The following is a 14,864-nucleotide window of genomic DNA, read 5'->3' on the forward strand; positions in this document are numbered from 1 at the left end:
TTTTTCAGACCTAGGCCAGCTGGCCTTGGTGAGTTCCCGATAGAACATCCCCATTGTCTCAGTGTGGGGGTGCACCCCTCGTGGTCCTGAGTTCCTTGCTCGTGCTCCGTCTCCTTCTGCTCCTGATTTGGACCTTTAGATTTCTGTCCGGTGCTCCCATGTGGGTCTCTGTCTCTGTCTCCTTTCAATGCCTGATGAAGGTTAATATTCATGAGGATGCCTATGTGTTTGTCTTTGGATTCACCTTCTTATTTAGCTTCTCTAGGAACATGAATTATAAGCTCAATGTCCTTTATTTATGGCTAGAAACCAAATATGAGTGAGTACATCCCATGTTCCTCTTTTTGGGTCTGGCTTACCTCACTCAGGATAGTGATTTCTATTTCCATCCATTTGTATGCAAAATTCAAGAAGTCCTTGTTTTTTACTGCTGAGTAATACTCTAATATGTATATATTCCATACTTTCTTCATCCATTCTTCCGTTGAAGGGCATCTAGGTTGTTTCCAGGTTCTGGCTATTACAAACAATGCTGCCATGAACATAGTTGAGCATATACTTTTGTTGTATAATAGGGCCTCTCTTGGGTATATTCCCAAGAGTGATATTGCTGGATCCAGGGGTAGGTTGATCCCGAATTTCGTGAGAAACCGAAACACTGCTTTCCAGAGTGGTTGCACAAGTTTGCATTCCCACCAGCAATGGGTGAGTGTACCCCTTTCTCCACAACCTCTCAAGCAAAAGCTATCATTGGTGTTTTTTATTTTAGCCATTCTGATAGGTGTAAGATGGTATCTTAAAGTTGTCTTGATTTTCGTTTCCCTGATCGCTAAGGAAGTTGAGCATATCCTTAAGTGTCTTTTGGCCATTTGAAGTTCTTCTGTTGAGAATTCTCTGTTCAGCTCAATGCCCCATTTTATAATTGGGTTGATTAGCCATTTACGGTCTAGTTTCTTGATTTCTTTATATATTTTAGAGATCAGACCTTTGTCAGTTGCGGGGTTGGTGAAAATCTTCTCCCAGTAAGTGGGTTGCCTTTTTGTCTTAGTGACAGTGTCCTTTGCTTTACAGAAGCTTCTCAGCCTCAGGAGGTCCCATTTATTCAATGATGCCCTTAGTGTCTGTGCTGCTGGGGTTATACGTAGGAAGTGGTCTCCTGTGCCCATGTGCTGTAGAGTACTTCCCACTTTCTCTTCTATCAGGTTCAGTGTGTTCGGACTGATATTGAGGTCTTTAATCCATTTGGACTTCAGTTTTGTGCATGGTGATAGATATGAATCTATTTTCATTCTTCTACAGATTGACATCCAGTTTTGCCAGCACAATTTGTTGAAGATGCTCTCTTTTTTCCATTGTATACTTTTAGCTCCTTTATCGAAAATCAGGTGTTCATAGGTTTGTGGGTTAAAGTCAGGGTCTTCTATTCGATTCCATTGGTCGACTTCTCTGTTTTTATGCCAATACCAAGCTGTTTTCAATACTGTAGCTCTGTAATAGAGTTTGAAGTCAGGGATGGTAATGCCTCCAGACAATCCTTTATTGTATAAGATTGTTTTGGCTATCCTGGGTTTTTTGTTTTTCCATATAAAGTTGATTATTGTCTTCTCCAGATCTGTGAAGAATTTTGATGGGGATTGCATTGAATCTATAGATTGCTTTTGGTAGAATTGCCATTTTTACTATGTTGATCCTCCCAATCCAAGAGTAAGGGAGATCCTTCCATTTTCTGGTGTCTTCTTCAATTTCTTTCTTCAAAGACTTATAGTTCTTGTCAAATAGATCTTTCACTTCCTTGGTCAGAGTTACCCCAAGATATTTTATGCTATTTGTGGCTATCGTGAAAGGTGATGCTTCTCTGATTTCCCTCTCTGCTTCCTTATCCTTAGTGTATAGGAAGGCAACTGATTTTTTGGAGTTGATCTTGTATCCTGCCACATTACTAAAGGTGTTTATTAGCTGTAGGAGTTCTTTGGTAGAATTTTTGGGGTCGCTTATGTATACTATCATATCATCTGCAAATAACAAAATCTTAACTTCTTCCTTTCCAATACGAATCCCCTTGATCTCCTTATGTTGTCTTATTGCTATTGCTAGAACTTCAAGCACTATATTGAAGAGGTATAGAGAGAGTGGACATCCTTGTCGTGTTCCTGATTTTAGTGGGATGGCTTTGAGTTTTTCTCCGTTTAATTTAATGTTAGCTGTTGGCTTGCTGTAAATAGCTTTTATTATATTTAGGTAGGACCCTTGTATCCCTATTCTCTCCAAGACCTTTATCATAAAGGGGTGTTGAATTTTGTCGAATGCTTTTTCAGCATCTAATGAAATGATCATATGGTTTTTTTCTTTCAGTTTGTTTATATGGTGGATTACATTGATAGATTTGCGTATGTTGAACCAGCCCTGCATCTCTGGGATGAAGCCTACTTGATCATAATGGATAATTTTTCTAATGTGTTCTTGGATTCGGTTTGCCAGTATTTTATTGAGAATTTTTGTGTCGATGTTCATGAGTGAGATAGGTCTGTAATTCTCTTTCTTGGTTGGGTCTTTGTGTAGTTTTGGTATCAGGGTAACTATAGCTTCATAAAAGGAATTTGGCAATGACTCTTCTGTTTCTATATTGTGAAATACATTAAGGAGTATAGGTATTAGTTCTTCTTGGAAGTTCTTGTAGAATTCTGCATTGAAACCATCTGGTCCTGGGCTTTTTTTCGAAGGGAGATTTTTGATAACCGTTTCTAATTCTTCGCGAGTTACCGGTCTATTTAGATCATTCACCTGGTCTTGGTTTAGCTTTGGTATATGGTACTTATTTAAAAAAATGTCCATTTCTTTTGTATTTTCCAGTTTTGTGGCATACAGGCTTTTATAGTAAGATCTAATGATTCTCTGAATTTCCTCTGTGTCTGTGGTTATGTCCCCCTTTTCATTTCTGATCTTATTTATTTGCGTGTTCTCTCTCTGTCGTTTAATTAGTTTGGATAGGGGTTTGTCGATCTTGTTGATTTTCTCCAAGAACTAGCTTTTTGTTTCATTGATTCTTTGGACTGTTTTCTGTGTTTCTATTTTGTTGATTTCAGCCCTCAGTTTGATTATTTCCAGTCTTCTACTTCTCCTGGGCGCGTCTGCTTTTTTTTTTTCTAGAGCTTTCAGGTGTGTTGTTAAGTCCCCAATGTATGCATTCTCCGTTTTCTTTAAGTGGGCACTTAGTGCTATGAACTTTCCTCTTAGCACTGCTTTCATTGTATCCCATCGGTTTGAGTATGTTGTCCCTTTATTTTCATTAAATTCAAGGAAGATTTTAATTTCTTTCTTGATTTCTTCCTTGACCCAGGTCTGGTTCAGTAGTTGACTGTTCAGTTTCCATGAGTTTGTCGGTTTTTTGGGGGTAGTGTGGTTGTTGCCTTCTAACTTTAATCCGTGGTGATCTGATAAGACACAGGTGGACACTGATATTTTTTTGTATCTGTGGAGGTTTCCTTTGTTTCCGAGTATGTGGTCAATTTTTGAGAAGGTTCCATGAGCTGCAGAGAAGAAGGTATATTCTTTCCTATTTGGGTGGAATGTTCTATAGATGTCTGTTAAGTCCACTTGCTTCATTACCTCCAATAATTCTCTTAATTCTCTATTAGGTTTCTGTCTGATTGACCTGTCCCTTGGAGAGAGAGGTGTGTTGAAGTCTCCTACTACTAGTGTGTATGGTTTGATGTCTGCCTTGAGTTCTAGTAATATTTCTTTTACATAAGTAGGTGCTTTTATCTTGGGGGCATAGATATTGAGGATTGAGACGTCATCCTGATGAATTGTTCCTGTATGAGTATAAAGTGACCATCTCGGTCTCTTCTGATTGATTTTAGTTTGAAGTTAGTTTTGTTAGAAATTAGTATGGCCACACCTGCTTTTTTCTTAGGACCATTTGCTTGAAACACCTTTTCCCAACCCTTTACTCTGAGTAGGTGCCTGTCTTTGTGGTTGAGATGTGTTTCTTGCAAACAGCAGAATGTTGGATCCTGTTTTCGTATCCAATGTTTTAGCCTGTGCCTTTTTATAGGTGAATTGAGCCCATTAATATTAAGTGATATTAATGACCAGTGGTTGTTTACTCCGGTTATTCTTATTGCTTTTGGTAGTAGAGATTGTGTGTCTCCCTTCTTTGAGATGTGCTCGTGAAGGGTCACTAGATGCCTCAGTTATTGTAGGCAGTGTTGGCAGTGTTGGATTCCTTGGGTTGCGATTTTCCTTCTATTACTTTCTGTAGGGCTGGATTTGTGGCTATGTATTGTTTAAATTTGTTCTTATCCTGGAATGTCTTGTTTTCTCCATTGATAATGAACGATAGCTTGGCTGGGTATAGTAGTTTGGGTTTGCATCCATGGTCTCTTAGCTTCTGCAGTACCTCTATCCAGGACCTTCTGGCTTTCATAGTTTCCATAGAGAAGTCAGGTGTAAGTCTGATCGGTTTACCTTTATAAGTTACTTGCCCTTTTTCCTTTGCAGCTCTTAATATTCTTTCTTTAACCTGTATATTTTGTGTTTTGATTATTATATGGCGAGGAGATGTTTTTCTTTGATCCAGTCTGTTTGGTGTTCTGTATGCTTCTTGAATATTTAAATGAATATCTTTCTTTAAGTTGGGAACGTTTTCTTTCATAATTTTGTTGAAAATATTTTCTGGGCCTTTGAGCTGTGCCTCTTCTCCTTCTTCTATTCCTATTATTCTTAGGTTTGGTTTTTTTATTGTGTCCCATAGTTCCTGAATGTTTTGTGTTGAGAATTTGTTGGCTTTGCTGTTTTCTTTGATCTGTTCGTTTATTTTCTCTATGGTGTCCTCAGCATCTGAGATTCTTTATTCTAGCTCTTGTATTCTATTGATTATGCTTGTTTCTGTAGACTCTGCTCGTTGACCTAGATTTTCCATATCCAGCTGGTCCTCAGTTTGTATTTTCTTCCTTGCCTTCATTTCAGTTTTCAATTCTTGAACTGTTTCCATTACCTGTTTGATCGTTCTTTCTTGGTTTCCCAGGGTATCATGTACGTATTTACTCATTTCTTCAAACTTTTTGTTATACTTCTCATCCATTTCTATAAGGGCATTTTTTTACATGTTGTTTAAGGGACTCTATTGCCTTCATAAAGTCAATTTTTTCCACTTCTTCTGTGTTAGGTTGTTCAAATACTTCTGTTGTAAGATTATTGGGTTCTGGTGTTTTCATGTTGTTTTTCAGATTATTGGGTGAATTCTTGCCTTGGCGCCTGCCCATCTCTTCCTATTGATCCTATCTAATTGGTCTTTTAAAAACCGGATCAGGTTTCCCTGCTGGCCAAGGGCTCCGCTTCCAAAATGCCCTTGCTCTGTTTCCTGGTTCCTGCCGCAGGCCAAGAACCCTCTCACCCCTCCGAAGGGTCTTCAGGACAGGACCAGGCTCCCCGTGTGCCAGTGACCTGGCCAACCAAAGGCCTACCTCTTTGATTCAATTGTAGTAGGGCGATCTGCTCTCCTTATTGCACGCCTGTCCCCTCCGCTTGGGTCTGCCGCCGCGCTGGTCCCCCAAACAGACGCCTGGCTGCCGGGCCGCTTCTGTGCGTCTGGCCGCCGTCTCGGAGTTTTTCTTTGTGAGCTTTTGTCCTCTTCTCTAGGCAGGATCTTGTTTCCTAGAAAGCTGGGGGTTTACTGCAGATAGGTAATTGTCACATTATGATGCACAAATAACATTCCATTTCTCCTACTTCATAGTAGAATTTTGGCTCCAGGACTAAATGGGAGAGACTGGAAATGAGTGAGTGGCGTGGTCACCATTGCCCTATGGGTTTTGTTTTAAAAGATCAAGACCTATTACAATGTACCAGGTAAAAAGTTAGCGCAATGACTGTCTTCTAGAGGCTGTTGTTTCTTGACTGGTGATTCTTTAGCTGCTCTGAGAGCGGTGGGAACTGTTTCCTCTCAGAAGTTCTGGTCCTTGAGGACTGAAGACTGCTAATGGCCCTCTAGTCCTTGGCGCATTGACATGTACTTGAAAGCTTGGGTAGCTTTACCTCTTAAATTCGTTGTGTTACTTAATTCATATTTTAGTTGTCCAAATTGTGCTGTAAGTTTTAGCTACATTTATAAGGAAAGAATTCCGGGTTTTGTTGGCTCTTATAGCCAATTTTCCAGAATTCTCCGAGGTAAAAGTTAGTGAAATTAGGAACATATATGATAGAAAAGCTTTAAAAATGTGAGGCAGATGCCTAAGGGGGTACCATTTGTACCCCACAAACCTCACTTTGACTCATACATATTAGCGTACTAAGTTGGATTTGATTGCTAAATTTGAGAATTTAAACTGTTTCTGCTGTACATGTGGGTAGAGATTGGTGTGAGGTCTGGTTTGAGTTAGTGATAGCAGCCACCACAGTAAGTGGAAACCAGCTGCTGGGCATAAAGTTTCCGTTGGTTCATTAGTTAGTATTCTAATTACACTAGTATATTAGCGTAATTTCATTCTTTAAATTAGAATTTTGGCAGACCTTAAAAAGGGAACTGTCCATTTTTATCTTTCTGATTGGTATTTAATTTATTTAGTATTAAGAGGTAATTGAATATGAAAGTGAATACAGTATGTTTTTTAAATTGCTCTTAGTGCGTGCTGCATTCTGTACCTCGCAGTCTAGGCTTTCAGATGGCGCATGCACTCAGCATGGGTAAGGAAAGGTGACGTTACAGGTGGCATTGCAGTCACTCAGGTCTCTGTGCAGTCTTTCAGTGTGGTCTAGGACACTGCTTTTTTGCTCACGGAAAGTAGCCCTCATTGTGGCAGCTCCTAACTCACATAGCGTTTTCATAGGCCTTAAAGACAGGGCCCTTGAAGAAGGAGCCAGTGTGGCTGCATCTGTCCCCACTGATGTTTGTTTTGGTCTGTCACTTGTGTGTAGCAGATGACATTCATCACAAAATCACTCCTCAAGCTTCATGCTGATTCTGGATTTAATTTGAAAAATCATTATAACAAAAATGGTCCACATTTCCAAAGTCTTGATTTTTTAAAATTCTACAACTAAAAATATGATAGGTAGCATTTCCTCTGTAGAAACATAAGAAATTAGTTTGTACTCCCAATGCAGTATTATTTTAAGTTTGCTCGAGGATATTATTGGCTGCTGAGATGGCTCTTGCTGCCCAAGGGTGACAGCCTGAGTCTGATCCGCAGAAGTCACAAGTAGCGAGAGAGGAGACTCAGCAGAGCTGTTCTTCCACCTCCACATGCGCCCAGTCACAGACGTCTGAGCACACGCGCTCGCACGCACACACGCACATAAATACTACTCTTTCTATATAGTATATTAGGCTTTATCACTTTAATACCAAGCGTCTGTCTGTCTAGCTATCCTTTCAATTTTGAATTGAGAAATAGTATCTTATTTCCTAGAACACTTGGAACATTCTGATACTGTGATTAATGTGTTAGCACTCAGTAGCCAGTGTATTGTATTAGCAGTTTGAGAAGTTTTGTAAACATTTGATTTTCCCTATTTCCTTAGGTACTTTGGTCTGGAAAGCCATATGGTTCATCTCGAAGTATCGTAAGGAAGATTGGTACCAACTTGTCTCTGATTCAGTGTCCAAGAGTTCAGTTTCAGGTAGGTACTGTGTCTTGTGTTTTTCAGATTTTTTTTTTTTTTTCGAGACAGGGTATCTCCGTAGCTTTTGGTTCCTGTCCTGGAACTAGACCAGGCTGGCCTTGAACTCACAGAGATCCGCCTGCCTCTGCCTCCCGAGTGCTGGGATTAAAGGCGTGCACCCCCCCCCCCTTGGCTGTTTTTCAGATTTTTATGGTAATAAGGGCCTTGGAAATGTGAACAGGCAAGGTGCTTTGGAAGTACTGACTTGTTTTTGAGGCTTTCTCCTATTAATAACCCTGAAACAGAGGATTAGCGATGAGGCCTTTCTAATTTTAGTTCCTCTGAAGTGCTTATTCCGGATCTTCAACATTTATCCTCCTCGAGATGCCTAGGGGAAGCTCGGGAAAACTGTGAGAAGACCGGTGGTAATTCCCCGGTGACCTTGAACCTATTTGGCATTTGGGTGGTTATCTAATATTACAGCTAAAGAAGTCTTTATTTATTTATTTATTTTATTTTTATTTATTTTTTTTTTGTGGTGGTAAGGGGGGGACCTGAGGGCTTTGGTATGCTAGGTAGATTCTTGACCTTTCACACTTAAAATGTTTCTTGGGATCAGCAAGACAACAGACATGATGATTTTGATACCAGGACCCTCATGGTGGGAGGAGAAAAGAGACTCTTAAATTGTCCTCTTGTTGGCATACTCACAGTGCCCCCCCCCCCCCCCACACACACACACTAAGTAAATAAGTAAATGTAGAAATCATGAGTGTTTCCTTTCCGGCAATAAGTGTTCCTCACTGTGAAGGACTTGATGGTTTGTGTCTTGATGGATTTCTAAATTGTATGAAGTAAAGACAGAAGAGCTGGGCATACACACTCCTGGTACCCAGCACTTCAGACTCTGAAGTAAGAAGATCAGGTGTTACAGGCTCGCCTGGGCTACATAATGATACCATGTTTCTGTAACAAAAATGGAAACAAAACAAGGAGCCCTGGAATGGAAGTGCATTGTTAATGTTTTAAACTTCAGAACACACACATGCAGGTGATCATAAATACTAATAGATAATTTGGAGTAACCTGGGTAGGAGTTGATGGTAGGATGGTTAGTTTGGATCCCACTTTCTGCAACTAACAGGCCTCTGGGGTAATTCAGTCTTGACTGTTCTTTCTGGTAGGTAATTCTGTTCCAGGCTGTTTGCTTGAATTTTGAGGAGTGGTTTTTTTAGAAGTGGAAAAGTTCTATAACTAAACAAGTAAAGAGTTACATTTCCACTACAGGTCACCCATCGATGTGGAAGCAGAATCACCACTTAAAGAAAATGGCCCATTTTTCTCTAACAGATATGAAGCTTGTACTTTTTGCTAGGTGTTGATATCCTCCCTAAACAAGCAAATATGTTAGTAAACCCACGGTTAGGATTAGGATCAGAAATGTCTTCCAAACTACAAAACCATATAGACGGAGCATAAACAGACTATAGTAGTTAAACCGTGTTAGGTGTTACAAAGCAATCTTGAGATGAATGGTTGAAGTGTGTGGGTGGATGTGGACATATATGTAAATACGTAAGCCATTTTAGAGCAGGTGCCCCAAGCCTGCTGTGTTTTGGTGTGTATAGACAGGTGTCCTGGAGGCCAGTCCACTGTGGACACTACCCATCTGTTGAAGTCCGTTTCTCAGAGCCATTTCACCTCGTCAGGATAGGTTCACTTAGTCAACGGTGTTGTGATAGGATTCTAAGAGGTAATTGAGGTTTGAGTTACTGTTTTTGAAATTAAGGAATTCATTGAATTTCTTAAAACTTTAAAACCACAGTGTCTACTCTCCCTTTTCTATATCTTCGCTCTTTAATCTTTTCTGCTAACAGTAACTTTGACAGGACAGGACCTTCCTGCGAATCAAGAGTAAGTCCTTTGTTTTCAGATGTCTCATGTCATCCATGCATGCTCCTGGCAGTGACATCCAAACCATGCTTGAAGAGCTTGGCCTCGGTCCCCCTTGCCAGTAGCCCTCCTCTCCTTGGTCTGCACTTCCCTGAGTTGTCCTGGAAATCACCTTTCCCATGTCATGCTTACTCAGTGAATGGTTCTTGTCCAGCAGTACCTGAAATGGCCTTTTGAAAAGTTTGGGGTCAGTTTTCTTTTGTCTCTCAATCAAACTTGGCTTAAGTGGGAACAGCTTGTGTTGGGGAGAATATCAGATCAAGGTGTAGAGACAGATCTTGAGGCTGCCTTGCCATTTCATATCATTGACCACATGTCATGTGTCCACATACATGGTAGATTGGAAAGTAAGTCCTGGGAGGTGTTATATTTTTGTTTTTTTGCTTTTACACTTTTAAAATTCTATTTGTGTGTATGTTTGTGCATGCATGCATGTTCTGTGGGAGACATGTGGAGGCCAGAGGGTCACTTTCAGGAGTTATCTTTTTCCTTAATGTGAGGCTCAGGAATCGAACTCAGACATAAAATTAGAAACAATGTTTGATCCTTAATTGTCATTTATGAAATCTTGAAAATTAGATTTGGATCCTTAAATGTGGCCAGTTGTTTTCCCCCTGTTTGAAATAATGTCAAGACCGGATGTGAATCCATGATCCTCTCTCCTTACTGCATGCACCACCAGGCGCTGACTCAAGTCTCTGTTTTCCTGTTCTTCTCCCTTTTTGTTTTTGAAACAAAGTCACACATCCCAGGCTGTGTCCCCAAACTTTGTGTGTAACTGAGAATAATGACCCTCATGCTCTTATGTCATTGGGACTCAAGCTCAGGACTTCCCAAATGGTAGGCAAGTACGGACTGGTGAGCTCGTGAGCATGCATCAGATAACATCTACTTTTGATTTTAAGACTTTTTAAAATGGTTTTTCGAGACAGGGTTTCTCTGTAGCTTTGGAGCCTGTCCTGGAACTCACTCTTTAGACCAGGGTGGCCTGGTATGCACAGAGATTTACCTACTTCTGCCTCCCGAGTGCTGGGATTAAAGGCATGTGCTACCTGGCGATTTTAAGACTTTTTACTTTTCTATAAAAATTACAGAATTTTCAGCCTGCCTCCAAAATAAAGCATAGCTAAAGACACAGACATACAGGGTCTGGTGTGTGGAGCCCTGCGTCTAGGGAAAGATGGTCTGAGTACTGGATAGTCCCAGTACAGCTCTCTGATGAAGGCACTAGTAAGTCTCTTTGACCTTTCTGTTTCTTTTTCTTCAGTTATAAAGCTAATTGTCTCGTTTGTTTCTTTCTTTCTGCTGGACTGCGGACTGACCTTAGGGTTGTTGCGTGCTAGACAAGTGCTCCACAGCTGACCTCGCTCCCACCCCTCAGCTTCACTTTTAGACCCTCACCTGCAAACTTTTACTTGTTGGCCACCGGCCTTCTGACTCTGACACATAATACGAGAAATGTAGCCTGATTTAATTCAGCTACATATTCTTTGGTATTTCTTTCAAGATAGTTTTTCTTCATCCATCGATTTACGTTTAGCCAGAGAATTCTCTTCCTTTGCTCTTCGTTTTTATAATGGTGCTAATTTAAACTTAATCCCTTGCTATTTAACACTCAGTTAGAATTTAAGAGATCTGAGGCATTGAAAAGTTTGTGGCATGAGTTCTGTGACCAGAACAGCACTGCATTATCTGCCGTCCTCGTTGCTGTGGCCAGATCCCTGGCAGGAGGGAAGGAAGGAAGGAAGGGTTGTTTTGTTCACAGTGAGGGCACTCCATCATGTCCAGGAGCAGCTGCTGGGCTCTCGGCTGAGGCCTTTTTCTGCAGTCAGAAAGCAGAGACTTGCTGGTACCCAGCTGGCTTCCTTCTTAGCCACATTTAGGGCAGATCTTCCCCCTTCACTTAAACTAAGTTTAAATTGGTTTTTGGTTTGTCTGTGTTAAGACAGGATTACACTGTGTGTCCAGGTTGGCCTTGAACTCACTACCCTGGTTCTGCCTATTGAATGTTCTGGGCGATCTTGAATGCAGTCAGGTTGATAAGAATGTTAACTTACCACTAGTGCACACAGCCGTCACCACAGGGGCTGACTGTGCTATCATCGCCATCACTAGTGCACACAGCCATCACCACAGGGGCTGACAGTGCTATCATCGCCATCACTAGTGCACACAGACGTCACCACAGGGGCTGACAGTGCTATCATCGCCATCACTAGTGCACACAGACGTCACCACAGGGGCTGACAGTGCTGTCATCGCCATCACTAGTGCACACAGACATCACCACAGGGGCTGACAGTGCTATCATCGCCATCGCTAGTGCACAGGGACGTCACCACAGGGGCTGACAGTGCTGTCATCGCCATCACTAGTGCACAGGGACGTCACCACAGGGGCTGACAGTGCTGTCATCGCCATCACTAGTGCACAGGGACGTCACCACAGGGGCTGACAGTGCTGTCATCGCCATCACTAGTGCACAGGGACGTCACCACAGGGGCTGACAGTGCTGTCATCGCCATCACTAGTGCACAGGGACGTCACCACAGGGGCTGACAGTGCTGTCATCGCCATCACTAGTGCACACAGACGTCACCACGGTGGGACCTGTTTGTTGACTCTGCCCTCCACATTTGCTTCACCAAATCTTTTCAGGAACAGTGGCATCCTTTTTAGTTTGCTTTGGGTGCTAGAGTGCTCGGCCTCGAGCAGGCCATGAAAGTGCCCTACTGGTAAGCTACATTCCTAGCTCTGAGTCAGATTTTTAATACTTAGACTCTAAACTTTTTCTTAAACTTGTGGATGAACAAAATGAAAGATTTATGGTCTGAGAACTGGCCAATGTTAGGTTATGAAGCACAGTTTGGTAGCATATGATGTGAATAGTCAGCCTTTGGTGGAGGCCTGCCTGGGAGCTACTGGGCTGCCGGAGTCTCTTTGGGTTTTAACTTTCTGTTAAATTGTGTGGATAAAGGACTTCTTCTCTCTGTAACCTCCAGCTTACCAGCCAGGCAACAGAATGGAGCCCTGCCTACCCGGGAGAGAACGTGGTGGCCTCTTTTGCTGATGTTGGATGGGTAGCCACAGAAGAAGGGGAGTGTTCAACAAGAAGACTCAGGTTGGTTTGGAGGCTGCTGGGGTGAGGTGCAGTGTCTGCTGTTTTCAAGGATGTTTTGGAATACGTTAAGGTCCTGCTTTGATATCTTGCCCTGCTCTTTTTTCTTGAACAGTCTTCTTTGTGGTTTAGTTTTCAGAATTTACTATTTATAAAGTTCCCAGGAACATAGGTCCTAAGTCCTGGTGAACCACAGAATTTCCTGCCATTCAGGAGGTTCCATTCTAGCATGAGTGGTCCAGAAGAGGTATGAACGCTGGTTAACTGTAGTAGTTACGACAGTCATTGGAGCACAGGGATCCATCAGATCAGAGAGAATTTGTGTACTTGAAGAATGTTTCTTAAAAAACTGTATCAAAATGAGTTGGGGTTACATGAGGGGACAGAGGGTTAGAGATGCTTCTCCATTTGGAAGCCCTCAAAGAATATTCGCTGTGCGGTCAGACTACCAGCACATGACCTTCACTCTTACCAGGTACCGGAGAGCAGACACAGTCAGGTAATAGCGCACTGGTGCCCTGGAGGAGATGCCAGGGCTACTCAGGGTTACCACTGGTGGAAAGTCCCTGCATGATGCGAGAAGTTAGTTTGACTATGGAGGGGTCAGCAGGAGAGGAACAGATGGGAAGGGCTGTTTCTCAAAGGGTGAAGATCTTGTTTAAAGGTCAGCCTGAGACACCTGAGACTGTCTCAAAATAAAGTCAAGCCAAGAGTGGCTTCTCTTTACATCAAAGAAGAATGATAATTATCCTAGTTAGGATACTATTGTCAGGAAACACACTTGGGGAGGAAAGGGTTTATTTCATTCACAGTTCCATACAACAGTTCATCACCAAAAGCAGCGAGGGCAGGATCCTGGAGGCAGGAGCTGGTGCAGAAGCCATGGAGGGTGCTGCTTCCTGCTTGTTTCCCAAGGCTTGCTCAGCCTGCTTTCTTATAGAACCCAGGACTGCCAGCCCAGCAATGGCCCCACCCACAATGGGCTGGGCCCTCCTCCATCAATCCCTAATTAATACCCGAAAGGCTTGTCTGGAGCAGTGGTTCTCAGCTGGGTCACGGGCCCCTTTGTAGGTTGAACAGCCTTTTCACAGGTGTTGTCTAAGACACCTGGAAAACACAGATGTTTACATTATTATTCATAAAAGTAGCAAAATTAGTTATGAAGTAGCAACAAAAACTTTATGGTTGGGGGTCACCACCGCGTGAGGAACTGTATTGGGGTCTCAGCATTGGGAAGGTTGAGAACCACCATTGTTTCTGGAGGCAATTTCTCAATTGATATTCCCTCCTCTCAGATGACTCCCACTGCATCAAGTTGACATAAAACAAACCAGCACAGTAATACAATTGGTAATGTCAGCACATCATACTTTACCCAGGAGCCTGTGCTTTTCTACCTTAGAGTATGTGGGAGCCAAATGAAGCAGGTACAAGAAGAAATCTCACTAGCAGAGATGGCATGGTGAAACCGAAATGTCACAGCTGTTTTCTGCTTTTTAAACATCTGTGCTGGATACTTCTTTTTTTATATATTTGTTAAGATTTCAGTCAAATGAAAAGAAGGATACTATTCACCTATAGTCATTCTGTAGAAATGTAATCCTCACTTTGTGTATGTGTGTGCTATGTGTGCTTGTTCATGTGTGTGGACATACATGTGCACATATACAAACGTGTGGAGGTCAGAGGTCAGCCTCAGGTGATCTTCTAGTGCTGTCCATCTTGTCTCTGAGACCTGGGCTTGCAGATTAGGATCCACCTTTCTCTGCCCCACAGGGCTGAAGCTGCAAGTGTGTTCACCCACACCTAGCTTTTCACACGGGCTCTAGGGATCAAGCTTAGCTTCACAAGGGTGTGCAGTAAGAACTGTCTGTCAACTAAATTACCTCTCCAGACCCTCGTGTTTTCTGAGACAGGGCCTCCTATAGCCCAGTCTGGCACTGAACTTGTTATGTCATGAAGGATGATTTTGATTTTGAACTCCTGTCTCTCTTGCCTCTCCCACCGGAATCCTGGGATTGTAGGCACCTTCTGTTGTGTGCCCAGTTTATGTAGTATGTGGTTTGAAGTCGGCGCTTTGTGTATGCTGAACTAGTACTCCCCTGACTGAACCACATTTATCCCCAGCTTCAGATGGGCTTTCTCTGTAGGCCAGGCTTGTTCTCATGACCTATGGCTTCATCCTCCCAAG

General features: G+C 42.2%; 1 protein-coding gene across 1 annotated transcript in view; it reads left to right on the plus strand.

Annotated features, from left to right (window-relative positions):
* Mtfr1 (mitochondrial fission regulator 1) overlaps positions 1–14,864 on the plus strand; it is a 36,687-nt gene that overhangs the window by 15,384 nt on the left and 6,439 nt on the right. The window contains exons 3-4 of the mRNA XM_041667904.1: positions 7,522–7,620; positions 12,558–12,676. Of these exons, the coding sequence (XP_041523838.1) occupies positions 7,522–7,620; positions 12,558–12,676 (218 nt within the window). The remainder of the gene's footprint in view (positions 1–7,521; positions 7,621–12,557; positions 12,677–14,864) is intronic.

Source organism: Microtus oregoni, unplaced genomic scaffold (genome assembly GCF_018167655.1).
Source record: "Microtus oregoni isolate MIOR12 unplaced genomic scaffold, Mior012 000017F_ref0000208, whole genome shotgun sequence".
Classification (NCBI taxonomy): Eukaryota; Metazoa; Chordata; class Mammalia; order Rodentia; family Cricetidae; genus Microtus; species Microtus oregoni.